Source organism: Haliotis rufescens, unplaced genomic scaffold, assembly GCF_023055435.1.
Source record: "Haliotis rufescens isolate VD_foot unplaced genomic scaffold, xgHalRufe1.0.p SCAF_18, whole genome shotgun sequence".
In the NCBI taxonomy this organism is placed as follows: domain Eukaryota; kingdom Metazoa; phylum Mollusca; class Gastropoda; order Lepetellida; family Haliotidae; genus Haliotis; species Haliotis rufescens.
The window spans coordinates 31660038-31680414 of NW_025963868.1; the positions used below are offsets into that span (position 1 = coordinate 31660038).

Consider the following 20377-nt stretch of genomic DNA (forward strand, 5'->3'; position numbering starts at 1 on the left):
CATCATAAAGCAATGAGAAATTGACATTTGATGATATAAGATATCTACGCGATAAAACATAAAACATTGTTCTATCATGACGTCTAGTGAGTTGTTCCAGATAGATGTAGCTGGTGAAGGTAGATAATGGAATGCCCAAACAATCGCATCCGAAAGTGAGGGCGATATGACAATCGGTATTGGGAGAAAAGGTACATATAATCGACCAGAAATTTGTGAGAAAATGCGGGAAAGACCAAATTCAAACCCTCCTGTTCATAAAATTGATTTATCTGGAATTGCCGCGGTCGAATTCTATTTACCGAGTCATCATTATTTAAGTAGGGGGAAATATTTTAAAAGCATTCATTTTTTTATAATTTAACACCCTTAAAGAGGCTGTACCTAATGTTGATACCTCATATAAGAAATATATGAGTCGTGGTCATTGTTTATCATATAATAAACAGTTCCCACTCGCCGTTTGTTTCGTAATTACATGACCATATACACTGACATCATATCTCATGTTTATCAGTTAACAAAAGCGACATAGGCCTGTCCATTATCATAAGAAACCCTTGCCAAAAGTAGCACCAACTGCACGATTCCGACAACACCAGCAGCATGTGTCATGATTCAACATATAAAATGATGACATTTGGTGCTCGCAAAAGGCAAGCTCATCCCGATCCACTAGTGGCACCCGCCACAAACACATGCAAAGGCAAGCCAATTGTTCACCCGAAAAGGCATGGGAACACAAGGTACAAGCCAAAATAGATACATCGTTTTGGTCATTGATACGACAAACCTGGAAATGCCGTCTACACGTCTAACACAAAGCCCAAGCCAGGAACTGAATCCTGTAAAACCACCCAAACAACCCCCTGAGCACGACTCTAGCCGAAATTCAAAGTTCTGTTAATTACATACATTTCCCCCTAACCTAAAGTAATCTATACTAGTTCTGAAGTAAATCGTATTTACCCGTATGAATCGTGTTGTGTCATTTATTGCCCCTAAACAGAATATGCACACTTTCTGAAAGTAATGTGTGATAAGTCACGCACCAAACCTATACTCTCGATATACATGTTCCTCTTACTTAAAAAAACCTATTGGGTTAACAAGATACGTTTATTAAAGTGCCATGCTTTCTTCCTGTGACATCATTCTAATTTGAAATAATGACAAAAATAGTTACCACTCATCTTTCAATATGTTTCAAGGTTGGGTTAATCACAAAGATATTTGAATATATACAACAGCTATACTTACTTATCTTTATACTCAAAAAGCATCAGGTTTGTCTGGCATACAGACCCCGAAACATGAAGAAAGTCTCCTTTTTATTATATTTTATAACTATTGTTTAACAACTGTTTTTTTTCTGTAAAATGTGTTCATTTCAGATATTAGATGTTATTCTTGCATCAGGTCTGTGGTACGTTCACTGCATCAGTGTTGACATTAAAACGATTTTTACATATATAAGTACATACAGAAGAAATGCTTAGCATTTATCTTTTAAGGAAGAGTGCAGGACTTGCTTAATACATATATATGTGGACATATATCTATGGATATTTGGATGAATATAGATATTCTTCCTTATAGATAGTGTTCGTAGATGATTGTAGAACGTGATTGAAGAAAATGGAATAATTATGTGAGTAATCAGGTTAATACAACGTTTACCAATATTCAGCCATACTGCAATATTGGTTTCCAACATACAAGGCAGACCATGAAATTATGACTTAAATTTGGACCTGATTTCTGGTGTGATGTAACACCCCATAAACTACTGAAGAAAAAAGCACGAATAAAAATACTCAGATGAAACTGATGTATACATCTGGACATATATTTGCGTAGTATTACTACGTTAATTGATCAGTATATATATGTATTTTGCGCAAAAGGATATTGCAGGATCGACGCTGACATGCTCATATAACCTATTCACCAGTGCTGTTTCATTTGTCTTTTAATATATATCGATGGGAACATGGAGAGTCTGCCTGAAGATATATAGACATGCATGGGATCTTTTGGATAGTTGTACTTCACGGTCAGACTAACGCTTAGTCTCTGAAAATATAATATTTTGATTAAAACGAGAAACTATATTTAAATTTAAAAGGAGCCTTAGTGGGATGGAAATTTCAGCCTGAACCTGTTGAACATCTAGGCTTGTTTCATTTTGGGGCTATAGCATTACAGTGAGGCCTAGGCGGAATGGGAAAATAATATGGTCCAGGGACTGTGAGACAAACTACTTCACGGTCTGTATCACCGTCGTGATCTTTAGAGCTACGAAATGTGAGCCATCTGAGACAGCGACTCGACAACCTGTTTGCACCCATCAGATTCCAGTCACTACTGTCACTACTTCTCTCTCCAAACGAAAAAAGGGCGGTCGGGTAGCCTAGTGGTTAAAGCGTTCAATCGTCACGCCTAAGACATGGGTTCGAATCCTGACATGGGTACAATACGTGAAGCCCATTTCTAGTGTCCCCCGACGTGATATTGCTGGAATATTGCTAAAAGTGGCTTAAAACCAAACTCACTCACACTCACTCCAAACGAAAAACAAATGCGAAAAATGTTTGAATTGTATATTTTTAATCCTTCTAATTTACTATTTAGATACATGTTTTTTATTTTAAAGTAATCATATGTATCTCATGTTCAAATATGTATTATCAGTATCTGTGATGCTGGTACTGTTTTGTCGCCATTGCGTAGCTTTTGTGGAGTTATTATGAATATCAAATACATGTCTTGAAATATGGACTTTTAAAAGAGCTTATTATTGAACCATATGCAGTCTAACCCATTTAATTGGCGTGTATGAATATATTATCCATCTACTTATACACATTTATTATGGACATATACAGAATTTCATTGAACTGTAATATTAAAAGCATTACCCGTGGAGATCCGGTTCGAAGGCGACTTACATAATGGTCAGGCTTGCTGATTTGGTTGATGCATGTCATCGTATCCCAATTGCGTAGATCGATGCTCTTGATGCGTTTAACAACAAACAATCAAACAAAAACTATTATTAAACACCTTCCAACAATTAGAAATTAAACTTGTATTTTCTATATATTTAGTTTTATTTATAAAATAATAGGATCCGTAATTTAATCATTGCGTTTCTTTCTTGTCTGTTCTTCAATGCACATGTTTAAACCCCTAAACTTTGAATATTTGATTTTTCACAAATGGTTACGTTAGTAAGCTGTCTCGATGTCTGGTTACCTACTCACACCAACAGATTAAAATAATTTGTTTGTACTGTCATATTTCAGTTTATTTGATTCATAATACGAAATTAATAATTCATTTATCACAGTGTAGAGCATATTCGTTTATATCACGATCTGATGTTAAGGCTTTGTTGCAGTAATTATAATGAATTCAAAATGTAGAAGGATACACAATTTGCCATTATTTGCAATGCAACTTTTAAACTATACAAATTATAATATAAAGATTAGAATGCCTGTAATGGGCAGTGTTTAAGAAAGAAATCTTAGTCGATTAGTCCCATTTTTCAGATATGCGCTTCAGTAGTATTATTGTATATCTCCAGATAGATGTTTACATTGTAGTTCTCATTGTTTGTGGATAATTCAAAAATCAACATAGAAAATATATATTCTACCATAACAAACGAATAAAGCGTATACAATAACTCCCAATTGTTCAAAAAGAGATTTCAAATCACAATAACATATCTGATATGAACTTGTGTGAGGTGGTAATGCTTTAATCTCTACATTGTGCCCCTGTTCGTGAGCCCTTGCTCTATTCAGCAAACTGCCCAAACCCGAAACTCCACAACCTATCTGATTACACTGACCCAGGCTGGCCCGAGCGGGATTCTCCTTACACGGCAGTTCTCCATGCAATACTGACACCCTTGTACTTCTCCCTGACCACAGAGAATAAATTTAAAAGGAATCCAGCTCAAGTCCAGAACGATTGCCTCAATTCTATCCATGAAAGTAAATATTAATTCAAAATATTGTTTTGGGCTCCTTTAGATTTTATTTTGTAGATACATACTTTTCACCGCGAAAATTCTACTGACACCGGTACTGTCCATATTGAAGCTTAACTCGAATAAGAATGTTGAACTGTCATCCATTGTTCGATGTCAATGCATCGATGACAAGTGAGGATATCACATAGTAATCGTTCAATGCCGCACTACACTATAATAAAAATAATCATCAAGCGGACTAGTATGTAAATTACTACAGTGAACATGTACATGATCATGATCTTCGTAATTTCAAATACTAATATATTATTGTGTGATGAATTTAACTCGATCAGTGGTAACATGTGGTATTAATATTCCATCAATTTCTTTCCTGGTTGGTCTTTCCATGTCTACAAAATAAAAATAATTAAATTGAAAAGGAGCACACAACAATTCTTAATTTCAGGCTAGAGCTGTGGAAATCTAGACTTTCCCAATCATTGTCACAGCTCATACCACACAATAACAAGTCCAGTTTGCCCCCCTTTGGATCCCCTGGATATTGGTTATATAATCTAACATGGCCAAATCTGCTCTTAAGTAAACAAAAACCTAATCAGTGACGGGTCCCTTATCATCCCTATTTGACTGCTTATAAAAATCTGATATCTCTCCTCACAGCTGGTTAATAAATATTTCTGCTGAATATTCGAAACAGAGTGAGTGAGTTGGTACTACATATGCATACGGTTCTATTTTAAATGACTGCAGTGCTCCGTTATGAAAACACATTGTTTTAACCCCGCTCTCGTCAGTATTCCTAATACAGGATATTTACCATTCCCAAACACACAAGCGTAATAACCTCTTTATCATATGATGTCATTCTTTAATTCTGGGCTTCAAAATTGCTTTCCCTCTCTCACAAAATGTCTCAACGAATCATTGCGACTTTTCCTGGAATGCGCGCATTAATATTTATTACGTCACAGGGTGAGTGATGTGTCAGTCGGACAGTGACAGTAGCCAATATAGTTCCAACTGAAATCTATTTCTTATACAATGGGAAGCAACATATACACAAAACAACAATAATTATTGTTTTTAATTGCCTTTCGCGGCAATCCATCTGTCTGTTAGCTAGAGTAACTGCCCTTTGTCAAAGGGAAGCTACTCTAACCCTAGTCTATGAGACGTCACGGCCACGGTCAGACATTGTTGACAGTCGGTCTGTCCTGTCATAGCATTAAAAAGTGTAGTCAGATGTACACACAGCGACAAAACGAAACAAGGTAACAATTCAAACATATTTCGGCCAAATCCAACTATTTTAATTTGTGGAGAAGGTTTCAAGCCGCAGAGGTCTTCAAGCACAGATATGGCTACTAATCCCGCTTGGCTAGGCCTCGTTCCCTCGCAAAATTGTTTCGAAATTTATATCTCCAAAGTTGCCAAATCTTAAAAAATGCCTTAGCTACGTCACAGTCAGACACTGATTATATATTAGACTGTTCTTTTGATAATGATAGCAATTATCCCTGTAGTTTATCCAGATTCCCGATGGTTAATTCTGACTCGATCGCCGAATGACGAGGGCGACGCCATGTTTTTTTATAAACAGTGAAAGTAGTCACTACTTGACCTTTGATATTTGCATCTCTATCCGCATATGACCCCAACGGATATCGTTTTTATCCGTTGGCTTTATCCTGCCGAGAAACCTACGCATTATATGATAAAACTTAGTTACTGCTTCCTAAATGTAACATAACTGAACTTGACGCCTTTTATACACATTTGTGATGGGGCGACAATGCAACAACGAGACATATTTTGAACTTGAAAATGTCGCGTTACGGCATCGTCGCCCTGTAGTAAAATAAAGAAAAAGAGTATTCAAAGAGTGACAATGCGACCACACCACAATGCAACAAATTGCCAAAATGTCTCGTTGTTGAATTGCCGCGCTTTGGTTAATTTTGACACGTTTTGCTTGTTTTTGTAAGGGTGTCAATGCGACAATGCGACCATACTACAACGCGAAAATGTCCGTTCAAAGATTCCATAGTGATCCGTGCAAATAGTGTTTGAGTTATGAAATAGATGTCTAACATGCCAATTAAGAGATAAAGTGTAAAAATGCGCTATTGCAGCTTCTGATTTCATAGATCTTCAAGAAGGATTATCAATAATGGGATGGGTGATGAGTTCAACTGCATGCCGAGACTAACAATAATACCAATACATTTTGTCAACATATTGTTCATACTCGTCCATGTTTCTGACAGACAATATAATTTACATTCTCGGTAATAGTTAGGACGGGCATCATTGTGTTTTTCCGTACTTTGTTCAGGTGAACTATTGCCTTGTCCTTGCATGTGTTTGTGATGGGTGCCACCTGTGTGGCAGGATACGCACGCCTTTTCGCGAACACCCGTTGGATGGCCTGAACCACTTCGGATTTTTATCCCATATCAGTCTGATACGCCGTGATATAACTGAAATACTGTTTTAAGTGGTGTTTAATGCGATCACCGTAGTGTGTTAATGCAACTGTCCAAATTTTGTGTTGTGATGTTATGTAATATGTAAAAGAAAGCATATTCAATTATCCAATTGATTTGATTAGAATATACTTGCGTCAGTGTATTTTATTAACGCCCAAAACCGTATTTGTTAAACACATATAATAACAGATCACACACACGCATTGTGCCTTGACTTACTACTAGCTTTAATAGGTCATCCCGGAATAAAATAGTTCCCCCAAAAGCGAGGAACATCTGTTTTAGTTTGTGTACAAGAAATGTATTCCAAATAATATCCTCATTAGATGAGAAGGTCTGTTGAGAACTACCTCAGTAAGTCAATCACAATGACAGAGTGTCGTAATACATTTACATCAAGTACAAGGCGTCACAATGGCCGACACGATAAACGTGAAGGGAGCTATTTCTGAAGTTGTTAATTAACCTGCGGCTATTTCAAGCATTTGTCATCACTGATGAATTGGCCGATCATTGAAAGGTGATTGTAAAGATGTGTCAAATAGATACTAAGGTAAATTCATAGATTGATGTAGATTGTCACTAGGATAGTTTGGATTTTTTTTTCGTTTTTTTTTTCTGGGATGGGTTATTTGGAGGGTATCCTTGAACGGGCACGCAACCAAACTCTCTGACTTATCACAGAATAAGCCAAGACGCTTAGTTCAAAATTAAAGGTCTACATGATGAGAAACAACGCTTCTGTATGAATTTGTGCTAGGGAATTCCCAGGGTGTTCCCAAGGAATGTGAAAGTAGTCAGTGTTTACGTCATTTCAAGAATACAGTCACGTGAAAAGCGTCAAGTGACCGACCTCTCGTCCTATGGGAAAGCCGTATATCGTGTAAACTTCACATTAAAAAAATAGTTACTGTTATAAGCAAATAAAACCTTACCCATTATCCCATAGAGGTAATTGTGCCTAGCGGAGGGATATTAACATGTTACATATGCTAAAACTGACTAATCAGCAAATCTCGCTGCTCTGCGCGCGACAGATACCAGAGCAAGGCATGCCAGAAATACGAAACCTAATGCTTCTGAAAGGACCAGCGCCGACTGGCCGTTAACAGTTGTTCAAGGCCGAGCAAAAAAAGCATCGTTTTTCCGTTCATTTTACGGACCGCCTCCGTGGTCTAGTGGTAGAGCGTCCGCCCGGAAAGCGGAAGTTCCGATCCCCGGCCGCGTCATACCAAAAGACGTTGTCGTTACCCTGTCTGGCGCCCGGCATTAAGGGGCTAAAACAAGGACTGGTCGGCTTGGAGTCAGTATACTGTGTCTGAGTGGGGTATTCATGCTAAACTGCGGCATGGTATCTCAGTGGGCTAGCACTATAAATTGACATCAGTCGGGACTGGTACAAGCAACCACACACGCACACACGTGCATGCACGTCGCTATATAAGTGCAATAATCTTGGACGCGACGTTAAACGCCATTTCACCTCAACTCACCGTACATTTTACGCTTGAAAATCTCGACGCTTTTCCGGACACATTCTGGACGCTCACCAGTTAATCAATTTGAATGAATGTTTAGTCGTTTTTATCGTCCAATGACAATATGCGAAAAAAACCGACGTTTTCGTGTTTGCAGTGTGATTGGTCCACGATACAGTACTTTGGATCCTGCCCCAGAGGGAAATAAATTTATAAGCGGGTAAATAAATACCAATACGCGGTTTGTTTAAAGACTGTCATAGTAAAATATATTACAAAGCTGTAAGGATAGCATTGGCCTCAGCAGTGAAAATAGAGCTATTGTCTGGCATTCAAGATGATATAATTTTTGATTCAACGACAGTGGCACTTGCAACTTTGCCACCATCCTTGGACGCATCAGTAAAGACTGAACGGTGAGTGCCGTATTTATATCTTAATTGTATTAATTCTTGTTGATGATCTGGTTGATTTGCGTCAGATTTGATAAAACGTGTGAGGGAAAAGTCTACTTCTCTCACCAACTGCCAGGGAGGAGTAGACAAAGCCTGTAAGGAGAGATGATATCCAGATCTAGATTCGCAGCAGTTATACTGGATCTGAGCCAAAGTGCAAGTGGAGTCATCACTAGGATTTCAGGGACTGGAACGTCGTTTAGTAACATATTGTAAAGACAATTAAGAACGGCGTTGCTTTAAAGAAAGTTCATCATCCTCCACATAGAGGCTGCCAACAGGACATAGTCTTATTCTTTGATGGTGGATTGAATCTTGTGTTCTTGCAAGCCCCAAGGATACACAATGGAGTCATAGTCCAATTTAGAAGGTATAAATTTGTAAAGTAGGGTTGTCTGATCCCCGCCCCTCTCTTAAACTATGTTGTATAATAAGCTTGCTGGTTATTAACATTGATTGATTCTAAACGAACCAATTGATCAATAGTTCATACATTTTTTGGGGAAACCCAATTGAATATTAGCAATAATATCAATGGATTCGAAAAAAACATTCTAGTTGATTAATGCGTTCCATGGTTTTACAAACGCAGCTAGTTAACGTTGGTTGGTTTGTTGTTTAACGCCGCACTAAGCAATATTCGAGCGATATGACGGCGGTCTGTAAATAATCGAGTCCGGACTAGGCAATCCAGTGATTAATATCATGAGCATCGATCCACACAATTTGGATCGATAACATGCATCAAGCAAGTCAGTGATCCTGACCACCCGATCCCGTTAGTCGCCTTTTACGACAAGCATAGTCACCTTTATGGGTTGCTGAAGACCTATTCTATCCTAGAAAATGTTAGTTAACCAAATGGGTTGATCGTTAGATGGATCGGTATTGTTTTGATATAACAAAGGCATTATGCCACGAAGGACGAAAAGTACTGTTGTCCAAATATTATAGAAATACTAAATATTGATATTAGAGATAAATGAAGCAAAATGTACGGAATAAAGAACAAATGATACAGTGGACATGTAGCCAGATTAACAATAAGTTAAACATGTTGACTGGATACTAATGAACTGGTTGAGCAAGCTGATTGGCTACTAATTAAAAAGTCTGCTGCTTGACTAGATCTTCAGAGGCAGATGGGGTGCAATACTCTTGATCTCTGTTGATGAAAGTTTGTGACGACGGATTTCTATGGCTTCTGAGAGTTTTCTTTCTGTGAAGTCCTGATGTCTGGTCGAGAGTATTTGGACAAAGCAAAAACAGACAGCTAATCAGCCCTCTCAGACTGCCAGCAAACGTTCACCAGCCATCGAATCTAGTTTGACAAAGTCCAAATCCTCTCGACCAAAGGATGCTTTGGTGTTTGCAGTCGCAGTTGTCTTAGAAGTTAGTGAAAGTAACTTTTACCTGGCATATCTTCCAAATTATTTCTCAGTGAGGCTACTGTGTCCTAATTATTTTACATGTTTCCTCATCATCCTTACAACATTCAAACTTGAAACATGTAACAACATTTATATGTTCTAAGCCACTCAGTATTTTCACTTTTATTTTCACGTGTTTTAAGGTCTAGAAACCCGTCTGCTCTCACACACGTGTAAGAAATTTACCTCGTTCTGTTATGTTGAATAACTGGGTGTTTTTTCGCGGCCGCGTCGATATTCTAGCTCTCCTTTGTGAGTGTTCTTGCAGGTCTGAAAGGAAAACACGGGTGCTGATTTAAATTAGAGAAGAAAAAGTTTGATCAGACAAGACAATCCAGTAATTGTCATTTGGTATAAAGATCGACACTGCCGGGTTTGATGCCATGCAACAGACGAGTGAGTGAGTGAGTGAGTATAGGTTTACACTGCTTTTACAAATATTCCAGAAATATCACGGCGGGGGACGCCAGAAATGGGCTCCACACATTGCACCAATGTCGGGAATCGAACCCGGGTCTTTGGCTAGGCTACCCAACCGCCCCTGCAACACACGAAGCCTCGTCTACTCGATCCAATTTGCTGCCATTTTCAACCAGCATATGTAACTGGGAAACTATATTTTAACCCGGAATCTCATAAATGGCTGTATATTTATACGCTGTTTCCAAAGTACCTGCGTTGAGTAAACACTTGCAGTAAACAGCGAGAATTTTAAGAATGACCTAATAAGATAACGGGAATATTATCCTAGTGTATTTGTGTATTATAAATACCATACATATATTGGGAATAAATAATATGCATTATGCACGCGAAACGTTCGTATAATACATTGATTATTCCTTAAATAGTATATATTTCATACCGAATCATATGAAGTTAACAACATCTATTCATGTGAAGATATCAAAATATCCATTCCAAATTAATGTGTGATGTTATTAATATCTTCTGATATTATGCCCAGTCATGAAATAATTTTGCTTGTAACAGTATACCTTTTGTAAAACATTAGCACGAAATATATGCAGACGAACGTAATGTGCAGATAAATTCATAGTATGCACACACCATAGGGGACACACTTCGTTTCACCACTTCGAGACTTAACACATCTGCTTCCTGGTTGACACTCGGAACTGAGAATCTGTGAAATGAAAGAATTTTAAGCTGTAAAATCTAGACTGGTTATTTTGAGTGCGTGTTCATTTCCTGATCTCGCACATCTAAAAACACACACAACACAATGAAGTGCAGAGATAGCGGATTCACTGATTTTGTTGAAACTAAAAATAGTATCGTTATTTTAAATTACGTATCATGTGGATAAGTGCAGTGTGGGACAGTTTTAATGTCTCGGCCTAAAGTTTCTTTTGTAGTTGATACAGCATAATTGATAAATGCTACTGAGCTTATGATGAGACTTGGGAACTTCAGTCCAACAGCAGTAACAAGGACCCAGTTCAAGTAAATATAACACGTGAACACCAGAGAGAAAATATCCTAGACTCTCCGCCAAAACGGATTCAATTGGGCGCAAAAGGCAAAATAGCTTTGAAACCTGTATGACAGGATCACTGAAAATGAGGCCACATGGTCGCCCTTCTCTATGACACAAACAGCCGAACAACTAGACTTAAAGGGAGAGGTGAGTATTGGATAAATGAAGCCTTCACTCCTTGTTTTGTCTTTCCCAATAAGTTGTACTTTCAAGAAAATACAGTTTCTGGAAACCAAATAAATAATTTCAGCGTTTCTGAAAGATATGAGGCTTTGTTTGCATTTCATCGAACCTGCAGCAGCTAACATACCTGAAAATCATATTTCATCAAAGTATTTTCATTTAGAAGTTATCTTCAAATATATTAAGTCTTTGATAATATACTAAACAACAAAAGTTTCTGTGACATTGAATAAGATTTGATGCAAAGTTGATAAAAGACTCCCGTAAGTGTTCAAATGGTTTAATTTGCAATACTGACTTCAGAAAATGCGTGATTTCATAAAAAAAACATAAACATGCCAAAATGTCCATTTACAAATCAATAGCGTGTGTGTCCATCTCTGGTTGTCTCATGCGTCGCACAAAGGATAATTGTCCATATCTGCTGGAGCATGTTTCGATGTTCCTGGAGTGTCTGTGGAACACGTGGTTGACGTGGAAGGTGCCGATCCATCTCATTCCACATGTGCTCGATTGGTGAGAGGTCAGCGGAGCGAGCCGGACAGGGGATGACATTCACGTTGTTTTGTTGAAGAGAATCCTGAACAAGTTGAGCAATATTAGGCCGAGCGTTGTCATTAGGAAAGGTAATGCCTGGGCCATGACGACGCAAAAACGGTAGAACAACTGGGCTGATGATCTCGTTCCGGTAGCGCTGTCCATTCATATTTCTCTCTACCACTATCAAACGGGTCCCCTGTCTTGCTGTAATCCCACCCCATACCATAACGCTGCCGCCACCGAACCGGTCTTTTTCCATGACACAATGATTGACGTAACGTTCACTTTGACGTCGGTACACTCGAATCCGTCCATCGCTGTGGCTGAGGTGAAAACGAGACTCGTCGGTGAATAGAACTTGTCCCCACTGCATGGGCGTCCAACGTAGACGCTGCCTGCACCACTGTAGACGGGCTTGACGATGGTTTCCTGTCAAAATGGGACGTCTGGCGGGTCTTCTGGCGACAATCGCTGCAGATCTGAGGCGGCGACGTACGGTTTGTGAAGATATTCGCTGAAGGCCACGGATGCTTCTTGCAGTCACTGTTGCTGGCTGGAATCGATTTTGTAGGTGTGTTGTTCGAATCCAGTTGTCTTGTCGATTTTTGGTTACGCGTGGCCTGCCACTCCGAGGATGGTCTCTGACTGCATTTGTTTGTTGCCAACGTTGCCATAAACACCAAATGGTGTTGTTTCTGTGGACGTTAAATTGTCTTGCAACATCACGTTGACTCGATCCTGCTTCAAGTATACCAATGGCTCGCAGCCACTCATTTTCGGACAGGCGTGGCATTTCGAAGTGTTGAATAATTGCGTAATTTTGTTGTTTTTCTGAGTGGTTGTTTGTCAGCATAATGCTAAACGATGCATATGGAATCCCGTTAACGCACATGTCTTTATACCCATTCTTGGGTAGTGAAATGCATTGGGCTTGCATAAAAGTCAACTTTTGCATGGAATGCATGCTTTTCTGTAGCAGTTGCGTTTTTGTGACTTGATTCCATACATGTACTACAATATTGAAAACCAAACTTTACTTTTTTTTAAAATACACTAAAATATTGGTGTCACAGGAACTTTTGTTGTTCAGTATGTATAACCAAAATGGTGGCAAACACTAACAGTATCATGTGAAAAATACATTGTGTTGCTTTAAGAGACATGGGCATTCTTTGTATTATGAAGTATACAATGTGAAAATATGGACACATAGGCAAACAGGTAATGATTCCCCCATGTCCACATGTGTCCTTGATCTATTCACATTAATCTGAACATGCCCAAAGGGACTGTGTCTTCTTTTCTTTGGAACATCGAACATATATATTAGCTTCAACATGACGGATACCCGTCCACCCCAGCCCCAAATACATTTGAAGGAAAACATATTCAGGGATCACAATACGTTATCGATACAGAAGCCACGGTACGATACATATCTCGATACTGCATATACAACATTTTATGCAGTGAAATCCACTCATTAGGCTGATAATTAGTGCATAGAGTCGCTCATACAGGTAAAGAAGGACAACTTGCAACTGACTTATACCCATCGATATGACACTGTCTCAAGTTAAGTATTCTGTATGAGAAAATAACGTTTTCAGCATGGCCTGTTAATTTCACATGTACAATACGGTACAACCCTCTATCTGCCATATGGGAAAAAAACATACAGCTTACTACAAAACATAACAAGAAACAAACAAGTTTATGTACTGTATTAAGGCAGGCGGCAAGGAGAAGCTGGTCAGTCTTGTTATCGTGCTGATTTAGTATCCAAAAGGTGACACAGAAAGTTGTGAGGAATTCATGAAATAGTTTGTACTCTGTTATCAATAAGGATGGAGGTTCAACATGGACAATCATTATAAGGCTAAATGTGAATCAATGGCAAATTATGTTTAGCAAGTATCATATAGAGCAAAGTTTGTCGACGATACTCACAGGAATGAAATGAATCTAAAAAGGAAACCACTAAATCATTAAATTCAATAAAGGCAATCTAGCAATTAGGGGCAGTGATTAGCAGGTTAGGCTTTCGGTCGTTATGCTGATGAGTGAGTGAGTGAGTGAGTGAGTTGGGTTTAACGCTGCTTTTAACAGTATTCCAATTATATCACAACGTGTCAGCTTAATGTGGAAGGAAAGCCCAAGTGATGCAGGTCTCAGACGTTTACCAATTCGGTGAAACCCACGAGCACGGGTATGGTGCTGACAAACCTAGAAACATAATTGGGGCGAACCAGGATTCGAACCCACAATCATATTTTTCTGGCGTGCGAATCGCGGCGCCTTAGACGACTGGGCCACCCGTGCCCCCTTATGCTGAAGATCCTAAAATAGGACCATTTCTGTTGTCTACGTGTAACATTGTTGTTATTAAGACGACAAAACACACCAGCATGTCTGTAATGCTGAAGAACCCTAGAAACATCATCAGATAGTTTCTAACCAGCGATCACAGGGTTCTGGCACGCCTTATGGATGCAAATGCAAATATTTGCGCCTCAGACATGTAGGCCCTATGACCCAAGGTCAGGGGTCCGCATCTCACTATCTAAAATATTTTACAGTTTGTCAGTTTAAAAATAACAAATTTATGTCCTAACTTAACTTACTAAATTTGGTTTCTTCCGACAACTCCAGTCTCCTTCACTCTGAGAATTGTTTGGTTTATCAGACTGCACATTCTTTGATGCCGAGCAGATCCTGCAAACCAGCGTCTTGGAATCAAATCTTACATGACTACAACTAGAAAGCTGCAAACACTTGTCAAAGCACAGTAAACTACCATATGGCTCGAATTCGTCAAGGGGAAAGTCACATTGCTCTTCTTGTGCACATTTTCTGAATACAGTCATATCTTTCTGCACATCTATGCTGTACATTACGACCCACGTCAAGGTAATACAAAACCAATGCACATGAGACATCATGGTCAACAGCTTGAACTCCTTGATACCAACACTGTCAGTTGCTGTAAAATAAACTTCTGTGTATAGAATGTAAATTTAGTACTATTGTCACAGGCGTTCACGAAATATAGTGCTAAACAACCTGAAGAAAGTTCCCATGATCTGATAACCCGCACTTCGTCACACACACACAGTCCCCTGATCTTCCTTTGCTCACGGATCACCCACTGTCGGTAGTCCCCGGTGAGCAATCGGGATCAATATGTCACATGATACCAAATTAAAATTGACTGTTAATACGAACATACATGTATCAATAAAACAAATGTATATACCATTGAGATATGTTGTGGTGTTATCTTCTTGCTATGAATGTGCTCGTCGTGAGCATTGTTAGTCAAGTCCCATTGTACACCACATAAGTGAAATGTCAGCTGGAAGATTTAACTCTCCGTCTCAAGTACCTGCATAACAGCAAACACAGATTGTTTCTGTACCATTTAAGATGCATGTTGGATCATCAGCAAACAGCGAGAGCAAATAATCAATATTATTTATTTTTAATCTCTTATATTTCAATTGTAAACGTTTCTATAATAAAGGTTGCCGATATTTCTACACATAATATAAATACTATACGGAATTAGGGGCCTCCTTGACGACATACTCTAGATATCTTAAATAGGTGTGAGCCATTTCGTTCACTGCACATGTTTGTTGACTGGATTAACAGATTTTAATCCATTTTCTTCTTGAATTTCCCATTGAAACCATTCTTAACTTTAATGTCATGATACTTCATCGGTCAACGATAGATCCGAGACTTTGCTGTTGAGCAATGAGCAGGAGGCTAAAGTAACTGAATGGAATTTTACGCAGCTTCGGCAATATTCCATCATATTCCAGAATGAAAATGGAACGTTGTATATCAGCGGAAAAAAAGAGTTTTTAAATAAAGTGGAATAAGTGTTATGATGAAACATAAAATTTGATCATTCGTCTGATCAATGTTTTGTCACAGCCAATTCAATGACAACACCCATAGCTGGTAACAGGAGATACGCCTTAACAAAAGAGAAGACACGCCCCAATATAGGGGTGGGTAACAGCTCAAATAACAATGTCAATATCGGATGAGACCACCAACTGCGTTGATTCAGGCGAAGCGGAAGTTAGGCTAGCATTACCACCTGATTCTGGTCCTTTCGTAGGTGTCGTTCCATCTCAGACATGTCTTGTTGGGGTAAGGTCTGGAGAAACAGCCGTCCGTGACAATGCAATGATATGCTGCCTCATAAAGTCGTGTTTACGGATATTAAAATGCTGCAACTGAACGTTGCACAAAGATTAGAACATGATCTCGAACGATGTCGTCCCGCCTTACACATTGTCCTTAAGTTTTGTTCTCCCGTGACTTGAGATGCCACACCTTATCATTACACTTTGACCCACAAACTGGTTACGTACGGTGCTGCCGCTACTTGACCCAATCGAAGAATAATTTTGTCCGAGCTGTTAATGTTGCAATTTGGTATCGATTCCAACCGAATATTGTTAATTGTCTTGTTGGCGTAACGTCATACATAGACGACCGCTCCTTCACAAGTCATTGGTGTTTCCCTGCTTTAGTCAACAACTCCAAAGATATTGTGTTTCGATAAACATTTAAATGTATGGTTTGTTGCTAACCTAATTTGTATGAAATACCCTTCCGTTCATACTCTTTGACGTATATATCTTTCGTCTGTATGATGTTTATTAACAGTTGTTTATTCTTAAATAAAATGACACGACCAATGAGGTCAGCGTTATCCCGCCAGCCCACGTACACACCTATATTGACAAATGTGTTGCTGGTGACATACATTATGTGTGATGCTATGACTATGATTTGTTTCATTTTTGTTTAATGAACGCCATTATGTATGATTTGTTTCACCCTTTATTTAATGAACTCTATTACGTATGATTTGTTACGCCTTATGTTTTAGGAAAACCATTTCGTGTCTTCTTCAAATTCCAATCAAATCTCTAAACTCTGTCAACGTCAGATCTGTACATGTTACTATACTCTAGTTGATAACCAAACCTCCTTGCTATATATTGTGATACAAAATACAAATCTGTGTTTTACTGCCTGTTGTTGACAGGTTTTATGAAGACTAAATGTACTATTACTATTAATGGATACATTGTCAATATAGGGCTGAACAATTGTCGAGATGACTTTCAATCTGAACTCCCCACACACTCATGTCCCGCTTAGTCAGATGTGTCATGACAATACTGCTGAGCGCATAAATCTTTAACAAACAAACAAATGAAAGATCGCGTTTATGTATAATGTACATGATTAGCCTTGATCCTTTTGTTGGCCAGTGAAGATCAAGGGTAGAATAGGTCTTCAGCAACCCATGCTTGCCGTAAAAGGCGACTATGCTTGTCGTAAGAGCGACTAACGGGATCGGGTCGTCAGGCTCGCTGACTTGGTTGATGCATGTCATCAATCCCAATTGCGTGGATCGATGCTCGCGATATTAATCACTGGATTGTCTGGTCCAGACTCGATTATTTACGGACCGCCTTCATATAGCTTGAATATTGCTGAGTGCGGCGTTAAACAACAAACCAACCAACCAACCACACAACCTTGTGGAGCTTCCACGTTCCAGTTTCGTTGTACATCCATCCATCCCTCCATCCATCAATCGATCCATGCATCCACCGATCCATGCATCCATCCATCCATCCATCCATCCATCCATCCATCCATCCATCCATCAATCAATACCTCAGCGAGCCTGACCAACCGACCCAGTTAGTCGCCTTTTACGACAAGCATAGTTGCCTTTTACGGCAAGCATCGGTTGCTGAAGATCTATTCTACCCCAGATCTTCACGGGTCATCTCCACAAGGGGCCAACAGAACATTACTGTTGATGTGTGATAGCAGTGGACAAATGAAAGCCACCACTTAACAGTTAATTAGCGTTTATAGGTAATATCTTATCTTTGTTCTCCTTACAGGTCGCCTGATGAAGAGTAAGTATATGCTCCAAAAAAGGTTGTGCACCTCATAATAAAAAGTTGAGATCCATAAAATTATCGTCCTTATGTGTATACATTCTTAATTCCATTCAAAGACTTTATACACATGTACATTCCATAAATCGGCTGAACTAACACGTCAATCGTGACTTATTGTGAAAGCAATCCATGACTAAATATTATATTTGCAATGAATGCAAATAACATTTTTTATATATTTTGTTATCATAACAGATACAAGTACATTAGAGAGATACATTGGAGAGTCAAGACATGGAAGCGACGAAACCCTTTCATAGCTACAATAAATCTCTGCTAAATGCAGAGTTCATAGTACGATTCCAACTGTATCATGATCATGTGTTCAGGAATCAAAATCATATAGTGATGACACCAAGTGAGCGTTAAATATATAAGCATTGATACAAACATGTATCTGAACTACATCAAACTCAGAAATTGTATTCATACATAGTATATTCAATTGTTTTGGCCGATTTGAATGCTTATATTTATAACGTTTATTTAGTGACCCAATATAATGTTTGTCAGATAATGTAAACTCAGTAATGCTTATCAATAGTAAATAAATATATAAACTATCAAATTGCATGCATGTCTCATCTCACGAACATATCAATTTTGTCACTGTATGAGATAATTATGTTTTTAACAAAACCAGCCAGTAACACATTGTCCTCACTGTGGGGCCATGGAAAGGCGCATATGTCTTGTAAACTTCACATTAAAAATTATAATATGTTTCTGAATGCCGCAAATCAATTCAGACGAACATCCTCCCTGATAGAAAGTTGGTTCATTTGTCCAGCAAGCTATTAAGCATATGCATGTGTAAATGCACCACCGGCCAATTATGCATATATATGTGTAAATACACCACCAGCCCATTATGCATATATATGTGTAAATACACCACCAGCCCATTATGCATATACATGTGTAAATACACCACCAGCCCATTATGCATATACATGTGTAAATACACCACCAGCCCATTATGCATAAACTTGTGTAAATAAACCACCGAACAATTATGCATAAACATGTACGTGTTAGCCCGAAAGGCTATACATATTTGAAGATAATGTTTTAAGGAAAATCATTTGCTGAAAGATGTATATTAGCATGTTGACAACGTGGCAGTCCCATACCATTTCTAATAAAGGACATAAAACCATTAATTATTTTTGGCAGAAATTCTGTCCACACCCCTCCTCCAGTTGCTAGACCTGTTGTCTCCACCCTTCCTCCAGATGCTTTATCCACCGTTCCCTACCCTCCTTCAGACGTAACATACACTGTCCCTACCCCTCCCCCAGATAATAAACCTGTTGTCTCCACCCTTCCTCCAGATGCTTTATCCACCGTTCCCTTCCCTCCTTCAGACGTAACATACACCGCCCCTACCCCTCCTCCAGATACTAAACCTGTTGTCTCCACTATTCCTCCAGATGCTTTATCCATCATTCCCTTCCCTCCTTCAGACGTAACATACACTGCCCCTACCCCTCCTCCAGATACTAAACCTGTTGTCTCCACTCTTCCTCCAGATGCTTTATCCACCATTCCCTTCCCTCCTTCAGACGTAACATACACTGCCCCTACCCCTCCCCCAGATAATAAACCTGTTGTCTCCACCCTTCCTCCAGATGCTTTATCCACCATTCCCTTCCCTCCTTCAGACGTAACATACACTGTCCCTACCCCTCCTCCAGATACTAAACCTGTTGTCTCCACTCTTCCTCCAGATGCTTTATCCATCGTTCCCTTCCCTCCTTCAGACGTAACCTACACTGTCCCTATCCCTCCTCCAGATAATAAACCTGTTGTCTCCACTCTTCCTCCAGATGCTTTATCCATCGTTCCCTTCGAAATTACGTCCTTCAGATGTTGCATCCACAGTCCCCACCCCTCCTCCAGATGCTAAACCTGCGTCCCTGGCTTCTGCAAGTGTGGGTTTCTAACGAGGGGTCGTTTCTTAATGTATTCATTGTAATTGCGACGTATTCGCTGTATTCTCGTTCGCCATTTACCTGTCCGTGATTCAAAGTTGATGTACTTTTCTTTCTTTAAAGATGATGTTTATATCTTACCATCCATAGAAATGTTTATCAGAAAACATTAAAAACCGTTAAACGGAGATTTATCAAGTCATTCTGTATAAATGGCCATGAGGCCAACAGTACAACATGTGTAAAATATGGGACAATATAATGATATGGCGCCACTAACTTGATTCTATTTTCTTTATACATTCATATAACTTCTTATTTTAAACACTTTATCGAGGAAAATACAGAGC

General features: G+C 39.0%; 1 protein-coding gene across 1 annotated transcript in view; it reads left to right on the forward strand.

The window, feature by feature from the left end:
* LOC125381459 (proline-rich receptor-like protein kinase PERK9) overlaps nucleotides 1-20002 on the forward strand; it is a 59874-nt gene extending 39872 nt beyond the window's left edge. The window contains exons 2-3 of the mRNA XM_048398011.1: nucleotides 18034-18048; nucleotides 19270-20002. Of these exons, the coding sequence (XP_048253968.1) occupies nucleotides 18034-18048; nucleotides 19270-20002 (748 nt within the window). The remainder of the gene's footprint in view (nucleotides 1-18033; nucleotides 18049-19269) is intronic.
* Nucleotides 20003-20377: the final 375 nt, after the last annotated feature.